The 22,911-nt window shown below is 44.0% G+C and overlaps 1 protein-coding gene across 1 annotated transcript in view; it reads right to left on the reverse strand.

Moving 5' to 3' along the window:
* The window catches only part of PLG (plasminogen), a 98,749-nt gene that overhangs the window by 37,627 nt on the left and 38,211 nt on the right, over positions 1 to 22,911 (reverse strand). Inside the window, exons 2-5 of the mRNA XM_090042549.1 lie at positions 20,533 to 20,611; positions 9,581 to 9,716; positions 6,573 to 6,679; positions 495 to 609 (exon numbers count right to left, since the gene is read on the reverse strand). Of these exons, the coding sequence (XP_089898675.1) occupies positions 495 to 609; positions 6,573 to 6,679; positions 9,581 to 9,716; positions 20,533 to 20,581 (407 nt within the window). The 5' untranslated portion in view covers positions 20,582 to 20,611. The remainder of the gene's footprint in view (positions 1 to 494; positions 610 to 6,572; positions 6,680 to 9,580; positions 9,717 to 20,532; positions 20,612 to 22,911) is intronic.

Here is a 22,911-nt window from a genome sequence, read left to right on the forward strand (position 1 = left end):
TGTTGCTTCTTGTTTAATGCCACAAAATTGTAGTCATAGAAACAGACAAAGGGCTCTTCAATGTAACTTCTAACCCATTTGCCAGTTTAACATCTCTTATATGAAGAAATGAATTCCTGGTCCCACTGAAAACAAAATCTCTCATTTTTAGCAGAGGGACCAGAGAGAGAATATCTCAGCAAACCTTTTGCTTGTTTATAAACCCCCAAATCTGGCCACAAATGCTATATTGGACTTTGATCATTTAGCCCATTCCCCCGAATCACTGCAGAGTAGTTTACAAAGCTGCTTAAAATATGCCTTTCACAGGGCTTCCTGAAAAGAAATAAACAGCAGGGAGAGATGAGGAGGTAATGATCTCTTAGAAAAGAATGTGAATGTGAACATTTTAAATAATGTGTTTTGATAATTGTCAAATTGTTTAGTACAAATTTATTACAGATAAAGAATTTGGGAAGATTCAGAACAAATACAAAAATATGAAAAGGCCATACCTAGGTACGTGAGGTTCAATGTCCGCCCACTTCTGGCAACGCACACCATTCTGAGTTTTGGATTCTGTTCCTCTGTAATCTGCTCCTTTTCCTCGCCGACATTCTAGAAGATACACTGAAGAGGAAAATAAAGTTTCATAACTCGCTTGATAATGTTAAATCTAAATTCTAAACTATATATGGATTCTGTCTTTGTGTAATATTATCATGTTCATCCACATCTTAAATCTTTATCCCTTAGGTATGGCATCGACAGCCGGGGGGGGGGGGGCAGGGTGGCAAGTGGCAACCACCCACAGAAGCCACTGGCAGTGACGGTGGGGTGGCTGGTGAGCGGCACCTGCCTGCAAAAGCCAACAGTGGCGTTGGTGACAGCCAATCTCGGGAAGGCATGTGCCCTCCAACATGCCCTCTGTACCAGCCACCTATGGCTACCTGTAAATACAAGTAGCAAATTTACTCGTGGTTAGTTACTGCACAGTATGGCACATGCAGATGGCTGACTGGGAGCAAATTAACTTCCCATCAGCCAGGCAGCAGGGGGCAAAAGATTGTTCCTTGCCCCAGGAACTGCCTGCTGCTGGGGCAAGCTCTACCACCAGAGCTCGGGTGGGGACAATGTCCCCCTGGCTTGGCAGCAGGAAGCCCACTCCCCAACATGATCGCAGAGTGGAGGCTGGGAACTTGTTGCCAGATGCCACTCTACAATTGTGGAGCTGAGGCTGGGAACAGGCTGGGAACTTGTTCCTAGCCTTACTCCATGATCACAATTGTTATCATGGAGTAGGGGCTGGGAGCTGCATAGGGACAGCTTCCTGCACAGCCTGGAGCTGACTAGGACCTGCCCCTGACCAGGAAAATTCCCAGCCAGTCCCAGGCTGAACAGGGAAGTCTGTATGTGCAGCCTGGAGGTGGCCGAGGACTGTCCTGTTTTGGACTCCACAAATGCTGGAGTCAGTGCTCTCTGGGCTACCCTGATGGAGCTAGGGATGAAGCAGTCTTCCTAACAACTGGCTGTCTGTGTCATAGGCAGTGACCCCTACAGAGCAACAAGCATGACTTCTGGCAGTTGTACAGCATGTACAAAGCACTGGCAGTTGTACAGCATGAGAAGTAAACATTGTCTTATGGTCTGAATCAAAGTCTGACAGCAAGAGATTAATCTTAGATGATTTGTTTTGCAGCCTTGGTTAAGTCGCATAGATCAAAATATTCAAAAACAGGTTTACTAAACTGCTAAATTTGGAGATGCTGAATATCAGCAGCTCCCATCAATTCATTGTCACTCTGGCCCTTTGCACCAACATGCAACATGATACTACAGTAATTTTTATTTCCCAATGCCAGACTGGTTCCAATGTGCAATTTAGTGTGACCTCAGGGCTTACAAATTCTTTAGGATAGGACCTAATACTGATGAATGTCACCTTGGTGCACATATGAAACATCCTAATAGGGCAGGGGTAGGCAAAATGCAGCCCGCAGGCCAGATGTGGCCCACCAGGCCATTCTATCTGGCCTGCGGGACCCCTAAAAAATTTAGAAAATTAATATTTATTTGCCCCAGACTGCCTGTCATGCAGCCCTCAATGGCTTGCCAAAACTAAGTAAGTGGCCCTCCACCCAAAATATTTGCCTGCCCATGTAACAGAGTTTAATACAAAGAAATCTGCACAGATTACACTTACTGGGCAAATCTACATGTTTATTAATGTGCAGTAGTTACTGCACATTTAATTTAGTATTTGCTTAATGAAGTACTAACTAAATGCTCAGTAACTCACACTACTGCACTACTGTTTTTGTGATGCTTACTGTGCAGTCGCCTAATATTTTTGTGCAGTAGCATATTAACATGGTTTTTGCCTGACACACTACTGCAGTGTTATTACACTAATGCACATTAAGCATCCTGTTTAGATGTGCCCACTGTTATCTGTCCGTATAGACAGGCTGTCATCAAACATCCCAAATACAATCCCACTTTGCTTTTACTGATTGACCCCTGAGCCACTGATTTTTGTTTGTGCATTTTTTCCTCACTTAAAATAAGGTTCATAGTGGACTAGTTTATAAAGGATGCAAAATAAGCCATGGTGATTATTTAATTTCTTTTTAGAGATGTTCTGGGATCCTTCTTTATTTCTTTTTCCCACCCATCCAATCCCCATGCACAGACATGTTATAGTGTCTCCTCTCTGGCTGGTAAAAAAATTACTTTTTCTCTAGCAGGAAGGATCAGGGTTGGTTTGGTTGGTTTCAGTCATTTTAAACACTGACCCTCAAAGATTTTTGTTGATCCTAAGTTTTGTTTAAAATTTCTTAGTGGGACTTCCAATGGAAGCCAGCCGAGGAGCATCATTCTCCTTTCACATGCACTGATGCATATCCAAAGTAACTCAATAGATGCAAATTAACAAACAAGGTACAGAGTCTTAAGGTGGCACAGAGACTTACCCTGTATCAGCTGTTGCACGGTGGATGCATCTACATGAGATGCTATGTTGCTGTAGTGATGAGCTACATCACCGCAGCTTATTGCTACAGCAACGTAGCGTCGATGGGTGTGAACCGTGACACTGACACTACTACGCAGTAGTGTCGGAAATTACTCGTGTGGTGCCGGGACTGCTCAGTAATGGCTGCTCAGTAATAAGCAAGTACTAAATGACTGTGCAGTAACAGCTGCACAGTTCAGCACTCATGTTGACGTGCTCAGTAAGTAGAAACTGCTCTTACCCTGCAGTAAATGGAAAACTTTACTGGGACAACTTGCCTAGGGTGACCATATGTCCCATTTTTGCCAGGATACTCCCACTTTAAACATCTGTCCTGGGTGTTCCATCAGTTTTGTCCCATAAACACTTTTATCCCATCTTAAGTGGGACAGGTGTTTAAAACATGACTGTCCTGATAAAAATGGGAATTTTCCACACATACACCTACACACTCCTGATCTCTGATTCTCCACACACTCTCACATTCCCTCTCCTGCTCACCAGCACACTCAAATGAGACTCGAACACAACTGAGTATGCTAGAAAGCCGGGGTGGGCTGATGGGTGGTAGGTGAAAGGGAGGAGGGAAACAGTGTCCTATTTTTAGACCAGTAAAATATAGTCGCCCTAAGCTTGCTTCTCAGGAAAACAGGGATAAACTACCATGGTTTAACTTTCACTTACAGGAGGGTCAGAACAGGCATACAGCCAGTTCTGGTGGAGCAGCTAAATGTTCCTATCCCCACTTTAACTCAATGTAGCTTCTTTGTCCATACCTGGATCTAAGTCAGAGGAGAATTAAGCTTACTTCTTGTTTATGAATTTGGATCTAGATTTTACTAAATCTTAGAGGTAGTTTGATTCTGAGTTTTCAGTTCAGGTCTATGTTTAGTCTAGTCAGACTACTGCAACCATCTGCAAAATCTGGAGATTTTGAACAGGGTGAGCCACTGCTCCTGCTGGGATTGAAAGCTGGAGGCTCCTGGCTAGAGGATCTTCCCCCTCCATTCAGGTCAGGTCAGGACAGGTCAAGACCAATTGACATATTTGGGGTCAGGAAGGAATCTCACCCCATGGTCAGACTGTTATGGGCTGCAGGGATTTTTGCCTTCCCCTGTAGTGGGGGCATATCCCTCTACTTGGGATCTCTTGAGTGTATGTTAACAACCTTCTACAGAAGCAAGACATTGGCTGCCATGGTTCCCCTGCTTTACCTGTGGCAGGTTAGGTTGTTATCTAGTGTGTTAGGGTTGATGGCATTTATATAAAGAGGTTAGATTATGGATTTGTACAGGATGGTTTGGATAGGAATGATCCTGCCTCAGACAGGGGGTTAAGCTAGATAACTTCTGGAGGTCCCTTCCCTATTTTTCTCTGATTTTGTGATTCGAGTGTATGAAAAAATATCTTGTCTTTTGTAGGAGCTTTAGCTGGAAAGTGTTTGAATACCCTGAATGGTTTTGCAATATATTAGCATTCAAAACCAAAGGAATGAACATTAAAGCAGTCAAATGCTGACTCTAACTCTTTCTGTTTGCATAAGCTCTTCACAGTTTGTATAACCCTTAGGTTTTTTTCTGTCTGCTGACAAATATCCAACTCTGAACCCTAAACTCAAGCCTTCATTATTTGCGTTAAAAATTTACAAATTGATATGACCCAATGCTAACTTGTCAGTAATAGAGACAAAATTACCCTTCTGTATTTTTTACCACGTTTAAGGAGGCACTCATGGGGAAAACTGCACAGATTTTTTCCCCATTTGTTTTTATGAAGGTTAAGACCAAAAAGGATCATCAGATCCCATTCCCATTTCATATACTGATCTGTTATTGTTATAAAGAAATAATTGTTTGTTCCATCAACAACACTGAAAAATCACTTGGGTGCACAATGGGAAAGTTTCACTTTCCTTTGAAACTTCAGGGTGTTGTTGGCTTCAAGCAGCAGCGTAATGAACTACATGTACCAGTGACCTGATCTGCTTAGACATAACCTATATTCCTATTTCCTGCTCTGGAACAACCAATTTGGTTGATTTAATTATATACTCAGGATTGACATGTGATACTTCAAAAGTCTGTGTAAATTATAGGGTGAAGTACAGAGGTACCATCTGCAACGGACATGCTGAGCTACAGTAAGAGCTAGTGTCTCCAGACTCACTGAAGCAGTATTGCACTGAACAAAACTCCCCTAAAACAGGGAAGTTCACACATTTCATACCTATTGTCAAAGCTCCATAGTATTTGAAGTTGCTCTCCAACAAGAAACTTATTAGCAACTGGAGTGTAAGATTGGCTCTTTAACACAGCTAGTTCACATTTAAATAAATACATGAACAAACCAACCGAGCCAATGGCAGTGTGGCCAACTCTCGATTTTATCACGAGCATCACACTATTAGTTGTTTGACGTAAAGCCCCCTTCCCTAGGAACAATATATAAGCACTGCACGTTGCAATTGGAATAAAAGTAAATTTCCAGCTATCACAGCTGTGGAGAAATGCTTGCAAAGATGACCCAAGTGTAAATTAAAGGCCCACAAACCAGGAGGCAAATAAAAGAACCCCAGTGATTTCAAAATATTTATTGATTAGGCATATTAAACTCCTTTTAAGATCTTTTGAAAATCTGAGCCTACAAGAGGTAGGATCCTGAAAGTTCTTCTAGAGAGTCCTGGTTTTAGAGCATCTCCTGAAGTCTCCACGACTGGCAGGTGTTTGCGTAACTGCACTGTGTGTTATTAACATAAGAGTTACCATGTTGCAGTGTTATAGACCAGATTCTGATTTCCATTAATTCAATAATATTCCTTTGGATTTGTACTTGGATAAGCCAGAGTCAGAATCTGGCCCTCTGATTTCAACATTTAAATAGGGTCAAAGAGCAAGAATTAATTACTTACAAGGGTAGGTGATTATACCAGGTAAAGCTTGTGGACAGATTTCTTTTTCACCTAGCAGACAGCTTGTGTGTCTGTGGCCACATCTATCTGCTTCACAACCAGGGCAATTTACATCGGTGTACAAAAATCCGTGTTATATTACTCCAAATTTTAACTGTAGGTGGGAGTGAGACTTAAAACCATTATATGTTTGATTAGCAATGAGGTCCTGGTTTTCTCCCAGCACACATTTCACTTTTTGTGAAATTTAGAGATGGTCACTTTTTAAAAAATGGAATGAGTTTTCTTTCTTCTATCGCACAATATCTACCCCAGGTTCACCACTACTTTTTTATCCAGGAGAAAATAAAATAATCCATAAATAGTTTAAAAACCCAACCACTTGTGTATGCCTGGTAGAAGGATAGAATTAAGATTCTGAAAGAGCGCTTTTAAAAAAATGGGAAGAAGGTTGATTTGAATCCATTCCAATATGGATGTGTTGCTATCTAAGGATAGTTGGGTGGCCTACGTGAAATTCCTTTAGCAGTTTAACACCCCTTTCCTAATGAGACAATGTTCATCTAATAGAAACCATCAAATGGAACTACCTAGCAATCTTTGCAGAAAAGTCAAGGGTATTTTATACCCGCTAAGCATATTTTAATGAAGCAATATCAAAATGATACATACTTCTTTTCTCAAAGAGAACTGCATTTGTTCTTCTCAGTACCACTGCTTTCTTGGTGTTCTCAGCCAGTGTTGTACATTGCTGGTCTTTACTGGTAAATGCAAAGGACCTGTTGGAATTGAGAGGGGAGAGCAACATGGTTGTTAATTGGTACCAATAATTAATTTTTCAGTACCCATGAATCAAGTACTTGTGTTTAGTGACACCTAGGTTTTCAGTGACATTGCATTTAGTGACCAACTGGCATAGAGTATGGTCTATTTCAGTGGTGCTCAACCTTTTTCCATAGCAGACTGGCTGGGCAGTGCCCAATCTGTCTGTAGGCCCGATCCGGCCTGTGGTCCTGATTTGGCATCCAGGGTGGGCATGGCAGGCACCGTCCAGCCACACAGAAGGATGTTGGAGGCAGCTCAGCCCCAACCCAACCCCACAGGAGAAGGGGGCATGGCCCAGCCCTGATCCAGATGCAGGAGGAACAGAGGCATGGCCCACCCCAAACTGGCCCTGCAGGGAGGAAAGGGGTGTGGCACAGCCCTGATCCAGATGCAGGGGGAACAGAGGCATGGCCCACCCCAAACTGGCCCTGCAGGGAGGAAAGGGGTATGGCACAGCCCTGATCCAGATGCAGGAGGAGGATGCATAGCGTAGTCCCAACTAGCTGCATAAGGCTTGGAAATTTGGGAGGAGGGGTGGACGGTTGTATTAATGGACACTGTGCCCCCACTGTCAAATTTCCTAACCCCTGGGGAGCCCCATGGGCCAGATACAATGGCTCTGTGGGTCATATTTGACCCTTAGGCCCAAGGTGAGCACCCTTGGTCTAACACACTACTTAGTCTCACCGCCACATCCTTCCTCTACCCCATGTACAATGAGCATCAACGTTAACAACCTCTCACCCTGGTCTTCCCCCACCTTGGTGCCAGTCCAGCTCACCTTCAGAAACTAATTTTTGTCAGGGCACAAGGCCCAACTCCTTCCTAGCTCTCTCTTCAGTATGTCCAAAGTTCACCTGGCCCCAGAAGCATATAAATAGAGGCAGTCTACCAGGAACAATCTTGACTACCGCTCTTTGGCATGCTACTTCCTGAGGATATGAGAGCCATGCACAGAAGGAGAGGTAAGTAGTGGGCAGGGTGATTTCTGGAAGCTCTGCTTGAGCAACAAGGACAGAAGACTTTCCTGAGCAGAACTCTTCCAAAGTCTGCTTGCCTACCATTTGTTTCTCCTTCTACACTCTGTGGGCATGCCCAAATGAGCACAGATGTTTGTTTCCCCTGGGACAAGCAGCAGCAGCACACCTTGTCCGGCTGTTACTTGTCCCTGGGGAATGCCCATGCCACACACACTTTTGGCTGAGCGCCCCATGCAGCGTGGGACAGTGGGGGCAGCAGGGATCACCTTCATGCCCAGCAGCACCTGGTGAGCACTGGAGCTGTTTTTTAAAGTACCAAGCTGAGGCGGGCAGGAGCAGCCATTGGGGGGGGAAGAGGCTGGGGGAGCGGGGCAGGGCGGGTCAGGGGGCTGGCAGGGTTCCCCCCATTGTCCCCTCTCCCAGGCCTCCCTCCCCCTCCCCTGGTACTTACCAGCTCCGAGTCCAACTGCAGCTCCCTGATGCAGCCACCGAGGACTGCCCGAATCATCAAAACTCTCCAAATCTTTTCCGAAGATTCAGAGAACTTTGAATCAATTCAGACCTTTAAATTGGTCCCCTGATTTGATTCAGATTCAGAGATTCAGCTACTGAATCAGGCTCTGAATCAGGCTCCAAATCAAATCATCGCCCAAAGCTTCACATAGCCCTAATAGTTACACTATTAACTAGTTGTAACTGATACAAAGTTTAATAGTTATAAGCCAGAACACAGCAGGAACATTGTAGTAAGTTGTAGTGTTGATACGATTCCTGAAGCATTTTTTTAAAGATTTCATTGTCTTCGTTTTTCTCCCAGTGCCCACTACCCTGTTTAGCATCCATTTTTTATTGATTTTAAAGTAGGTATGCACAGAAACCTTTTTGGTCAAAATACCACATTTCATAGAATCATAGAAGTAGGGTCGGAAGGGACCTTGTAGATCTTCAAGTCTGACCCCCTGCCTGGGCAGGAGAAAAAAAACTGGGCTCAAATGAGTCCAGCCAGGTAGGCATCAAGCCTCTTCTTAAAGACCCCCAGGGTAGGAGCCAGCACCACTTCCCTTGGAAGTTGGTTCCAGATCCTAGCCGCCCTGACACTGAAGTAGTTCTTATGGATGTCTAACCTAAACCTCCTCTCCAACAACTTGTGGCTGTTACTCCTTATTATGGCAGGGGGTACTAGGGGAAACAAGGTCTCTCCCAAACCCTTCTGGTCCCCCCTAGTGAATTTATAGACAGTCACCAGATCCCCCCTCAGGCTTCTCTTGTGAAGGCTGAACAGGTTTAGGTCCCGCAGTCTCTCATTGTAGGATCTGCCCGTTGTCCCTGGATCATGCGAGTGGCCCTCCTCTGGACCCTCTCAATGTTGTCCACATCCCTCCTGAAGTGGGGTGCACAGAACTGGACACAGTACTCCAGCTGCGGCCTGACCAGTGTCGCACAGAGGGGGAGGATCACCTCCTTGGCCCTGCTTGAGATTCATCTGTGGATCAAGGACCCACAGGCTTCAGGGCTTAATCTTACTGCAATGGCTAAAATCCTGCAGGATCAAGTCCTGCCCATGCCACTCTAGAAACTGAGGGATTATACTGGATGCGAAGATGTCCCAGGAGGAAACAGGTGACTTTAAAATGGTAAAGGGGCTGTACATAAAAATATCAAGATTCTTTCTGATGCAAATGAAAAACATAGTTTTTTGATCTTCCTTTCCATATCATCGCTTTATTTACATCATCCATGTATTGTTGTTCTAAATATGTTTTCCTTTTCTGTCAAAATCTCAGCATACACTTAGTCCTGAAGAAACGGTAAGGAACTTTACCATTGAATAAAATTCAATATTCTTAAGCACAAAGGGATATACACAGAAATTACCTGCAGGTAAATTTTGTTTCAGCTTCACATTTTTCTGCACATTCTTCTGGATTGCTTGTTTTATAAATATGTTTATTGTGACTAAGTATCCAAGCACCTTCTGTTCTTACATAGTTGTCTAGCAAGTTTCCTTGCGCTAAAAGAAGAAAAAGAGAGGAGATTAACAATGAAGATTCCATAATAAACTGTAAGTGTTGATTTAAATCCCATTTGTATATGCTGTTGACAAGTGAAGTCACTTTAATTCGTCGCAATCAGGATTAATGGTGACAAACTTGGAATAACTTCAATTGTGCTCACATGGTAATGGTTGGCATCACTGGTGGAGGTGAGAAGGATTATAGAACATGCAGAGGATGTAGTCTGGAGCAGAGTAGTGTAGCACTTTAAAGACAAGTACAACCACTTGAAATAGATGCATAGAGTACCTGAGCACAGGAAGGGATTCAAAGGTGTGCAAAAAGTGACTTATATTTTTTATACCCATATTTTAGAGAAACTGAAGGGGGAAGTGGTATTATTCAATGGCTGTCTATTGCTGACACAGACCCATAACTATTTGGCCAAATCCGAACCGAATACTAGCCACTTTGCACAGGCCCATTGGGGGGACAGTGATTCAATTTGGTGATTTGAATCACTGTCCTGAATCAATCTGGCCACCGCTGAATTGGCCGAATCTCTGAATCAAACACATCCCCTGCCCACCCCCTCAGCCCCATCAACGGCTGCCCTGCCCAGACCCAGCTGGTAAGGGTGGGGCTGTTTTGGGGGCTTTTTTTAAGTGCCGGGACACTGGGGCCAGGCAGGGCAGCCGTTGATAGGGCTAGGAGAGTGGGCAGAGGATGGGGGCTCATGGTAGAGCCCCCCACATGCAGTGCAGGGCAGCAGGGATTGCCCCCACCCCCTCTCACCTGGCAGGAGCCGGTAAGTATGGGTTTTTTGTTTTTTTTTTTAAAGAGTCGGGATGCTGGGTCTGGGCAGGGAAGCCATTGATGGGGTGGGAGAGAGGGTGGGGGTAGGTGGGGCACTCAGGAGGGCTGGGGGACCAGGCAGGGCATGGGGCCTGGTGGGGGTCCCCTCTCCCCTGCCCCCTACTTACCTGCACAGAGCCTGGGTCCAGCTCCCTGCGCCAGCAAGTGGGGACTGTCCATATCGCCAAATCTCCAAATCTTTCTCCAAATATTTTCTGAATTGATTTGGAGGCTTTGAATCAATTTGGACCTTTTAATTGGTCTCCAATTCAATTCTCATTCAGAGACTCAGCTGCTGAATTGGGCCAAATCTCCTCTGAATTGAATCAGCACCTGAAGTTTCACACAGCCCTAATAACTATCCACCTGGAATATATTGGCAGTTTGGTTTTATTGGCCACATCTTGGTTGCCTATCTTCAATTGTTTTACAAGACAACTGCAACCTTTGGGCTTTCAGCATGGTCACTTGCAATAGCATATTTATTGTTGTTATAATAGCTCTAGGCTTGAGCAGCTTTTGTAATCAAGCTGCCAACATGTGTTTTCAGTTGTAACATAAGATTGTGACTTCAACATCAGGTTCAGACCTGATGAAGAAAGTCTTGCATTTGTTAGTTTGTCTATCTCTGTTTCAGCTGTGCAGTTGGGCCAGTAAAAGAGGTCACACTAAGAAATATTTGCCTCTTGGTAAATAAATTAATTTTGTAGTTTCAGAAAGCTACAGATGCATGAAAAGGTGTTGGATAAACATGCTACAATGTTTTACATCTTTATGAGCCAATTAGCTTCCAAATGTTCATTCACAGTCTCTCTTGTTAACGAATTTGCCACCTAATTGGTTTTCCTTTGCTATTTATACAAATGCAAAATGCCTTTTCGTGGTTTCTTTGCTTTTTTTAACAGTAGGGTTAGGAAGTGCACTACTTATGTGATTCAAATAAGGATATTATTGCCAAAGATTTCATACTAAGACTTGTCCAATTTATATGAAATTTCTTCCCAGGGAGTCAGCACAAGACCTATACACCACTTAAAATCATTCACATCTTAATCTTAGTCTCTGTACAGGGTTGAAAATTAGAGTTATTTCACATACACCAACTGATGGGACTTACCGCTTAGTGACTACAGTAGATATAATTTAATAGACTAATACAGCATAGATTTATTCACAATCATTAAAAAGATAACACAACTGTGATATAACAAAGGAGAGAAAAGGAGTAGGAAATAACCAAGTCATGTAACTCACACAGTCCTTTGGAGGAAATAGAGTCTGAAGGAGAAGAGATAGTAGATAGTTTTGTTCTAATGTTTTCTTCTTCCTCACTTTGGGCTGCTAAGAACATCATTCATAAGCCTCCTGCACCATAATTTTTACATTTTTTTACCAATTTAGCACTTCCTCAACCTACAATGTAGGGTATGTGCTTCTGAGTCTTACTTCTAAGACCACCAGAACCCAGGTTAGGCACTTAGGCCAGCAGTCAGCAAGGTTTGTAGTGGTAATCCGGGTCCAAGGCAAGACAGGGCTTCTAATCAGGCTGCTGCCACTTCTTCCAGCCACACAGCAAGGGAGAAAGTTACACAGGCCAGATCCAATGGCTCCAAGGCTGGATTTGGATCATAGGCCATATGTTACCAACCCCTGACCTCTTTGTTCATACATGGGGATCCTTACAGTAGGATCCAAAACAACCATGAGGCATACTGCCTAAGCTCATTAAATATTAAAAAGTCATTGGGTAAAATACAGAAACAGTGTTTGAAGCGGGGACCAGAAGCCAGATCACTCCCCTTTCAGGTGAGTAGCCTTATCACCAACTTCCTTCTTGCACCATCTCACCATCTCTCTTTCTTTCTCTTGCCCACCAAAACTTGAAACTGTTTCTGCATAGTGGCACAGTTGCAAATTGAGATGCGGGGAGGAAGTCTCTGCCTTCCCCCTCCTTCTCCAATAGCTTAATGATCAGGACATGCACTTCCTTGGGAACTGAGAGATGTCAGTTTCATAAATTTCATAGACATTAGGGACTGGAAGGGGCCTTGTGAGATCATTGAGTCCAACCCCCCTGCCAGAGGCAATAAGTCTGTGGGGATCTAATGATCTCAGCAAGATAAACATCCAAACACCTTGCACCACCTCTGGGGGGAGTCTGTTCCAGACCTTGGACACTTGAACTGTAAAGAAGCTTTTCCTTATATCGAGTCGGAATCGGCCTTCTAGAAGTTTGTGGCCATTAGACCTAGTCATCGCTTGGGGAGCCCTGGTGAACAAGTGTTCTCCCAGATCCTGATGCACCCCCCTTGTATACTTGTAGGCAGCTACCACGTCCCCTCTGAGCCTTCTCTTCACCAGGCTGAAGAGTTCCATGTCCCTCAGCCTTTCCTCATAAGGCTTGCACTCTTGGCCTTTGATCACACAGGTTGCTCTCCTCTGGACTCTCTCGAGCCTATCCACATCCCTTCTGAAGTGGGGGGCCCAAAACTGGATGCAGTACTCCAGCTGCAGCCTCACTAAGGCCGAGTAAAATGAGAGGATGATGTCCCTGGTTTTGCTTGAGATGCATTGGTGGATGCATGCCAGAGTTTGGTTTGCTGTGCCGGCCACAGCGTTGCATTGGGGGCTCATGTTCATCTTGTGGTCAATCAAGACCCCCAAGTCTCTTTTAGTCATGGTGCTAGTAAGTGTAGCACTGCTGAGCCGATAAGTTTGATGCTGTTTTTTTCTCCTAAGGTGAAGTACCCTGCATTTCTCTACATTGAATGCCATCAAGTTTTGGTCTGCTCACTTTGCAAGTGTGTCCAGGTCAGCCTGTATCCCCAGCCTGTCTTCCAGCATGACTGCCTTCCCCCATAGTTTAGTGTCATCCGTGAACTTTGACAGTCCTCATCTGCTCAAGATCATTAATGAAGATATTGAAGAGTACCAGCCCTAGCACTGAGCCCCAGGGGATTCTACTGGTAACCTTGCGCCGCATTGATTTGTTCCCATCAATTGGTACCCTTTGGGTCCGACCCTGGAACCAGCTCCCCAGCCATTGGCCTGTGAGATGGTTGACACCACATTTCTCCAGCTCAGTCATGAGAACATCATGGGAGACCAAGTCAAAGTCCTTCTTCAAATCCAGATAAATGACATCAACCTTGTCTCCCTTGTCCAGGCAATGTGTCATCTGGTCATAGAAGGAGATGAGGTTGGTCAGGCAAGCCATTCCAGTAATAAAAACATGTTGGTTGATATTCAGTAGGTTGCTTTCCATTAGCCTGTTGCAGATGGATCCTTTGCTAATTTTCTCCAAGATCTTTCCAGGGATGGATGGCAGACTGATAGGTCTGTAATTCCCTAGATCTTCCTTCCTCCCTTTCTTGAAGATTGGGACCATGTTGGCTCTTTTCCAGTCTTCCGGTACATCACCCAAGTGCCACAAGCTTTCAAATATCTTGGCTATAGGGCATGCTATGATGTCCACCAGCTCTTTTAAGACTCTTGGGTGCAATCCATCTGGGACATGGAGTTATGGGTGTCAAGCCTCTCGAGGTGTTCTCTCACTTGATCTATGTCAATTGTGGGCCTGTTTCCTGAGTCATGGATGTTTTGTGTCCTGTCTGACAGCATGACCTCCTTTGGTGGATAGAAAACTGATGCAAAGTAATTATTTAGTAGATTGGCCTTTTCTTGGGTGTCAAATGTCAGTGGCCCCATTTGATCTCTCAGGGGGCCAATGTTGCTTTTGTACTTTCTTCAACTTCCCACATATCTGAAGAATGACTTTTTGTTATCCTTGATTCTGATGGCTAGCCTGAGTTCAGTTACTGCTTTGGCTTTTCTGGACCACTCCCTACAGGTATGGGCTAGTGCTGAGTAGTCCTCCTGGTGATGATTCCAGTTTTACATCTGGTGTAGGCTTCTTTTTTAAGTTTCAGGAGACCCAGAAGTTCCTGGCTGATCTAAGGGAGCTTCCCTACCCTCTGCATTTCCTGTGAGACAGGATGAACTTCCCTTGTGCTTTGAGGATTGAGTTCTTTAGGAACAACCATTCCTCATGGACTCCCCTTCCCAGGGGGCCATGGTCCCTTAATGCCTGACTGACCAGTCTCCTGAGTTTGTGAAAGTCAGCCTTTCCAAAGTTATGGAATTCTGTTTTACTGAGGGATTTGCCCACCCTGCATTAGACAGAGAAAGTAATCAAATCATGGTCACTGTCACCAAGCTTGCAGAGATTTGATGGGGGTGGGAGGGGGGCATTGCTGCTATCTCCTTTGGCAATGTTTGAAAGAAAGTTGCCAACACTAAATTTCATAGGAAACCTGGCCTTGTAGGTGTGCTTAATGGATTAGGCCCCTTTGAGAAGTTAGGTGGAAGAACTCCTGATTTCTGGATTCCAATCAAATGCCAACATCAACTAGATGCCAAACTCCTCAGCCTTATCAAACCTGCTGTAACAGTTACAGCATCTCCAAGGTTAGGGCAGCAGTTGAACAGGGCTTTTCAGGTTTGCAGCTTTAAATTAAGGCATATAAATTCTGCCAAGTCCTTTTGGGATCTGGCCCTCATCCTTTCTATGTCCTATGTGCCTTCTGTACACATTGTGCGGGGGGAGACCATTCCCCTACCTCAATGCAATGTTGTGGGTGAGGGAGGGGTTGGGGAGAGGTAAATACATGAAAGCTTGTGAGGCACTTCAAATACTACAGTGATGTGGCTAGTAAATACCATAGATAGCTTACATAATGAACAAGCTATGAGGTTTCCTTCCCTAGCATCCAGTTGCTGAATTATACAGCCATGGGTATGTATGTCCCTAGAATTTACAAGTGACATACACATATGTGACTGGCTTGTTTAAATTTCTTGGGCCACTTTTTGGTTTATAACAAATAGGACTGTAATTTAAACCCAGGATAGCCAACCTGGCAGAGGTGATAAAGGCAGCCTCTCTGTGTGGAACGTGGCAGAATGGGGAAGGGTCAGGCATCACAAGATAGACAGGGAAGGGAGCAAAAATCAGAGCAGTAGATCAGGCAGGAGAAGGGGGTCAGAGTGGCACTCAGGGAAGATAAAGGGCTAATTTGTGGCTCAGACTGCACTAAACAATGCATATCCTGTTGTTGTATTCTGAAATTGGTTGCTTTATTTATATCTTGCAGTCTTTTGGTATAGACAGAAGTGACAATTTTCACCTTATCTGGCCACAGAAAGCAGTTTATAGCTGTGACCAAACATAAGTGTTTGGCTGCAAACAGCTTCAGAATGGCTGAATGGGTGAAAAGCTGACCCCTCATTGCATGAGGTATCAGATAAAGATGTTACAAAATGTAGCCTGTTTTGTAACTTGTATCTGCAGAGCTCCCAGCCTGTTTTCAGAATGGAAGGGGAGAAAAGGGGGAGAGGAAGTTCAGTCTAGGGGATTTGGGTGGGTGTATTGTAGTCCCCCCGGGGTGGGGGCTCCAATTCACTCACTCTACCCTTCAGCACAAGCTGGGGAGCCCCAAGAGTGAGCTCCCTCTTCTGCCTTTCCTCCCTCCCATTCTGAAAGCAGTGAGCACTGACAGAGCCTGGCCCATGCTATGGGAAGCTGGTTGCAGGGAACCAGCCAACAGCTAGATTCCCCTCTGGCCTGGGATCAACAGTTAACTTGTGTTTGGTCTGGGGTAAGGTTGTAACTCAGAACACTTTGCGAAAGTCCTTCTGTGTTAACAGCTGGGAGCTGCATTTCTGTCTGCACCCTTTGTGAAGAAACTTAAGTTGCATTATCTTTTCTGTTGCTGTATAAAAATTCATTAAACTATGACTTGCATTTGATTGTAAGCACCATCCAAATTCATTTATGCTCAATTTAAATCAATTAAAATATCCATTCCTTTATAATCAGTAGGCCTGTACGAGTCAGCAGCAATCCAATCTGGCTTCGGATCTGGCTGCTTCGGATGGCAGTGATCTGATCCAGAGGTCTGGGCCGGGTTTCTGCTTCGATCCAGCCGAAGCAGCTCCGAGGCTTCAGAGCTGCCTCAGAGATCCGGCCATAGGGTATAATGGGGAATCAATGAAATATCTATAATTTTGTTGGGTTTTTTTGTCTGATTTGGATGAAACTTTCAGGGATGGCCTCTGCTGAGAGCATGAAGCCTGCCAAGTTTCAAGAAGATCAGTGCAGGGGTTTGGGGGGAACTGTACCCCAAATTCTTGAAAGCAAAACTCATGTCATGTCTGTGTATTACATCACAGGGGGGTGAAAACTGCAGGGGTGGTGGCCCCTGGTAAGACCACAAAGTCTGCCAAATTTCAAGAAGATTGGTGCAGGGGTTTAGGGTGAACTGTACCTCAAGCTGCGGACAAGCAAAACTTGTGACATGGGTGACACTCTGTGTTAAGGCTCAGGGTGTGAAAGCTGCAGGGATGGTAGCCCCTGATGTGGCCACAAAGCCTGCCAGCTGTCAAGGAGATTGGTGCAGGGGAGTTCTGGGGCCCTGCACCTCTAGCTGCTGACAGGCAAAACTCGTGGCATGGGTGCTTATGCAACTGACTGTCTCTGTTTGGGACAGTTGATTGTCTGTATTGATTATTTAGTCTGGTTTTGTAGGCACTAATTGATGCTAATTAACTGGTTACATTAGTCAGCAACCCTGTATTGAGCTGGTCCCTGAGTGAATCATGATTGATTTGTAACTGGTAACACAGTAGGTTAGCAGCCAGGCCTGCAGTAGTGTCTCCCACACCCCAAAACAGAGGCAGTCAGCTGCACAAGCACCCATGTCACAAGTTTTGCCTGTCAGCAGCTAGGGATGCAGGGCCCTAGAACCCAGAAGCCCTGCACTGATGTCCTCAACAATTGGCAGGTGTCGTAGCTGCAGCAGGGGTCACCATTCCTGCAGTTTTCACCCCACTGCGCCTTAACACACACAGGGTTACCCATGTAATGAGTTTTCCCTGTCAGCAGCTTGAGGTGTAGTTCCCCCCACACCCCTGCACTGATCTTCTTGAAACTTGGCAGGCTTTGTGGCCACCACCCCTGCAGTTTTGACCTCCCTGTGTTGTAACGCCTGATAAACACATTTAAAGCAGAGCAGTTAGCCCCAGTTATGGAAAGCAACATTCTAGTAACTACAGTGGGCTTGATCTGGCATTACCCAACGCAACTGGAAAACAAATTGGCTTAATTTACTTAAGCTTTACAATAATCACTCTGCAATTCAATATTGTTCTTAATTATAACAGCACTTATAGTCATTGCAGACTGCATCTACAGTGTACTTGGACAAATAAAGCAGATGCACAGAAAAATTCTGCTTTGTCATATTAGTGTAAATTTAGGATACAGTCCTTGATTACATTGCAAGGGCCCAATCCTGTAAACTCTTACTGACATAAATAATCCTTACTCATATATGAAGTCCCTCTGATTTGAATGGGGCTACTCATTCCAGTAAGGGCAGATCATACTTGCATTTAAATATATTAGAATATTCCTTAACATTGAGCACATCTACATGTGTAAGTAATGTGCAACTGTAAACTCCAGCACATATCACACCAGAGTTTATTGCTCCTGGGCACCATGTTTGAAGATGTGCCCGGGACCGCAGCACGTTGCGCCAAGTCAGAGTAGCCTTGGCTGGCAGGCCTGCCAGCCCGGGGCTACTCCAACCCTGCTCAACGTGCTGTGGAGGGGCTGGCTAGGGCACGAGGGTATTCCAGTGCAGGGCTAACCACCAGACAGTGTGTGCCTACACTGATGCACCCTTGTGCCCCAGCCAGACCCATCAGCATCTACATGTGCGGTGCTGAGGAGTAAAAAACTCAGCCATAGGATAGTACTTGTGTTTACACGTGCTAACCTAAGACGGAGCTACTTAGTTCACTATGTCCTAATAGCGCTGCACAGATAGATGCTGAGACATTTACTGCAGGGCTAATTAGGCAACTGCAATAAAGCCTCATGTAGACATGCCTATTAAGTAATTAGTATAGTTTTTTACTTAAAGATCCTTTTGTGTTATTTCTAAATCCTTTTTTCACATTCTAAAATCTATCCATACCTTATGCAGGTAACTATTGATAGCTGTTCGATACTTCCCCTCCTACCCTTGCACACACACATGCATGCATACACACCTGCACACGTACAGAAGTGTTACTGTTCTATTCTGTTATCTTTCTTCATGTTCTATGTGTGAAAATATTATATAACCATACAAAACATCATCTACTTGCTTGTAACTGCACTATTAAAACAGCCACTGCATCAATGCACATAGTGATATGCAAAGTCTAAATTAAGAAACGCCATCAGGTTTTGACATCTGATGGTCATTTAATTTGTACAGCCTGCAGAGTGATTATTCCAGAGCATTGTAGAGCCACATATAACAAACACATCTTTCAAAACAGTACCATATTCAGAATTTTATGAATCTTCTTATGTTTATCTTTTGATCATTTTGCAGTGTCTAGACCACTGGAGATCACATTAATCTATTGAATGCTGTGTTGTCCCCTCATACCAATAAGTAACTTAAAAGCTGTTGGTAAGAGGTCAGGCAGAGGTGAGAATAAAATCTCTGGGATATAGCAGGATATTCTCTTTTCTTTTTACTTTTTTTTTAAAAGCAAATAAAAATCTGTACCATATAGTTCTGAAATAGTTCATAGTAATATATGCAATACATAGACATACTGGTAGGTCCAAATCCAAAGTCTAATAAAGTCACTTTTCACTAATTGAAATGCATTGTGTATGAAGCCTGCCAACGCCTGATTTACAAAAGTACTCATCATCTCTGAAAATTAGTTCAGTAATAAGCCTTATGCCAAAATGAATTAAATGGGCTCAACATAAAAACACTAAACAGTATATCATATTTCCCTGTGACTTTAGCAAACAGTAGGTTTCTCTCAGAAGTCTCATTATTTATATATACTATTGAGCGCTTCTAAAACCTTTTTGTAAGCTTCTGAAATGTGGTATGATAAAGTAGCCAACATAACAGTGAGAGAACTTTTATGTGAGTTGCACAGCATAACACAACCACAAAAATTAGCAAGCATCAAATTGGTATATTGCATTAGAAAAATGTATATGTATATCTACATATCTATATTTATACATGTGCGTATATATGTATCTCTCTCTATAGATATAGATATTTATAGAGAGAAATTCTTGAAATTTAATTCATTTTGGCATAAGGTTTATTACTGAATTAATTTTCAGAGATGATGAGTACCTTTGCAAATATATATATATAAAATTATATATATGTCAGGTAACGTCACATATGCAGGATAAAATATAATTAACAATAGATACTATACTGTATCATTTATAATAATTAGATCAAGATAAAAAAATTGGATATGGAGACTCTTACGCTTTGAAGGAATCGAGAATCTGGACTAGGCTTCAGGTATAAAAGTTGTGGCTAAAGCTGGTGTCTTTAATAAAAGTCTAATTCAGGAACCTCAAAATTTGGAGCAATTGAAATTCAGCTAGAATTCAAATATTGCAGCCTGAGCCCATTTCTAATATTAAATAAGACTGAATAGTAGAAGCAGTTAGTTGGGGCAGGCAAACCCACTGTCTGTATGCATCATTCTTTATCACAGATCCTTCTCAAAAGAGCTCCAAATAAAGATGTGAGAGCAGATTAATGCCTTGGGCAGTATGGCTTTGACGTAGATCTTTATATGTCAGCAAAGTTTTAATTTGCAGTTTTAAATACATAGTTTATCATTTCAAAATTGTGTGCTTAAAATTCAGTACTTCCTTAAATATAAGTGGAAAGATTTTCAGAGTAGCGGAGCAACCAGAGCTCTCATTTTGCTCTTTAAGAGCTGTGATTAATCAGCATCTCTGGAAAGCAAGCCCTTTTAATGCACTACCTATTTATTTTGGTACCTAAGTGCAAGAACCCAACATTAGGAATCTGGGCCACAATTTAACTTTGATTAAAATGGAATGTAAAGAAATCTTACCTGAGTATAGAAATAAAAGAAACACAAAGGCATCTGTGCTAATCCCCATTTTGGGCAGGCTGGCTGAGTGCTGAAAGTCCTGTGTGTCAATGGACAAAGTTTTATTGACTCACACCAGAGTTGGACAGCATCAAACAAACAAGATAGTTAAATTAGGTTAATCATTGTCCCACCTCTGTGACCCTTTCTGCCATGGTCTAAGTTTTCAAACATTACCTTGAATTGAAGATCTTACAAAATAATATCTAAATGTTTGTATTAGATGCTGAGAAAAGGTGAAAGCACTCTTGTCATACAGGGAGTGCTTTGCTTTTAAAGTGTAATGCCTTATTTTGCTAAAGTAAAAGCATAGGTAACATTCCTGCAAAATATAGGAGAGGGATCTGAGCAGAACACGAATCACTGCTCTTCTTTTTGAGTAGAACCATGTGTTCAGCTCAAAGGACCTGATGCTGATCTTGGTTACATAGCTCTGTTGACTTAGATGGAGCAATTCCTGATTTAAGTAATAGAAGGACTAGTCCAGGGGTTGGCAACTATTTTGAGTGGAGGGCCACTGACTGAGTTTTGGTAAGCTGTTGAGGGCCACAAGGGTAGCCCTGCCCCTTGACAGATGCCCTGCACCCTGGTCACCATCTTGGGACTGGAAGTCCCGCCCCCTAACCCCTGCCACTGGAAGTCCCTCCCCCGCCCCCAAAAGTACTCATTTTGGGGAGGGGTTTTGCCATCTTGGAACCAGAAAAAATAAACAAATCATACACTAAAAATCAAACATCAACTATAATATTTTACTTTTATTTAAAAAAATATGTTTGTCCTGATTTACACGTCTTTGCGTAGTACATGTAGAGGTGATTTCATAATTGCTCAAAATAAAGTCTTGCTTTTGCCTGTTGTGTGTGGGGTGTGGTTGGAGGTGCATATGTGGTGGAGTGTGGGATTTGTGTGGGGTTTGGTGGGTGGGTGGAGGGTTTGTGGGAGGTAGGGAAGTGTGGGGGGGGTATGTATGGGGGAGGGTATGAGTGTGTGTATAGGTGTGGTGGGTGTGGAGTTTATGGAGGGTGAGGGTGTGCAGCTCCCAGGACCCAGCCAGAGCTGCGTGCTGGAGCAGGGTAGGTGGGGGTGGCGGGGAGCCCTGTGTTTTGAAGCCAGAAGCTTGGCCCCATTCCCTGCTACCACTTGCAGCTCCTGGGACTTCGCTGGGAAGCAGGGAGTGGGGCCAGCCTGGTTCCATTATGCAGGATTCCCTGACACTTCTGGTAGAGTCCCTGGCACTGCACGTGGAAGCAGGGAGCAGAGAGGACCACCAGCTCCATCACGTAGGGCTTCCCCCCAGTGGTGCGTGAATCCTGGGAGCTGCATGTAAGCCATTGGGAGCCCTATGCAATGGAACTAGGCTGACCTGGGCTCCACACTGCTGCTGGGGATGTGCTCCATGCTTCGGGCTCTGTGCTCCCACCAGCCCCAGCCCCACTTTCCATGGTACCCCAGCTGCAGTTTCCCTCCATGCAGCCTCTGCTTCCCTACCTGATACACCTGGAGCACCGTGGCAGGGACAGGAGAAGAAGCCACTGGAGGCTGGGTGAGCCAAGCAGTTCCCTGGGTGGCTATGCGCTGCCCTGGCAGGTGTGTGTATGTGTTTGGGGGTGAGGGGTGTCTTGTAGGGCACCTGCCGGTGGCCCAGATGAAATTGCCTGGCAGGCTGGATCTAGCTTGAAGGCCATATTTTGTTTGTCCCTGGACTAGCCTGAAATAATGTGAGAGAGTTTCCTTCAATAGATTCATCAGAGAAATCTTTCTCTTGCATTTGTTTCCTCAATATACTTTTGGGTCTGATAATGTTATATGGTTTACTCCGGGAGCAGGATTGTTGGATCTTTTTTTTTTTTTTTTTTTTTTTTGGTGTAAAAGGTAGTAAAAACTAATATGTCTGTAATTACTGGCATACAGCTGCTTAGGACTCTGCCCTTCCAGAGACCTAGTTTACCCACACAGTCATGTACCCGGAGCACCTGACATCTTTGCCTTTCTATGTTCTAGCTTGATTTCAGTATCAACACAGATTGTGTTCCCTAGGTGGCTTTTCTTTGAGAGAAGTTGCACTGGAACATCTTGTTTCATGTCTTCCCAGTCATATTAGACAGGTGAGGATGCCTGACCTTATCTATGAAGTCAAATAACCAATGCCTTTCCAAATCTGACATGGAGGGAGTTGAATATTGACTAAGGAAGTTAGGGTTTAGAGGGAGCTCCTGAGTCATTAAACCTATGAGTCTCCAGGCTGTCAATGCATGAATGAAGAGCTCAGGCAGTCTAGGAGAGAGCTGGGTGGATATCCACATCTGTTACGTTGCACAGAGTCCCACAGAACCCAGAGCT

Source organism: Crocodylus siamensis, chromosome 1 (genome assembly GCF_052110815.1).
Source record: "Crocodylus siamensis isolate JL-2025a chromosome 1, ASM5211081v1, whole genome shotgun sequence".
NCBI classification, from domain to species: domain Eukaryota; kingdom Metazoa; phylum Chordata; order Crocodylia; family Crocodylidae; genus Crocodylus; species Crocodylus siamensis.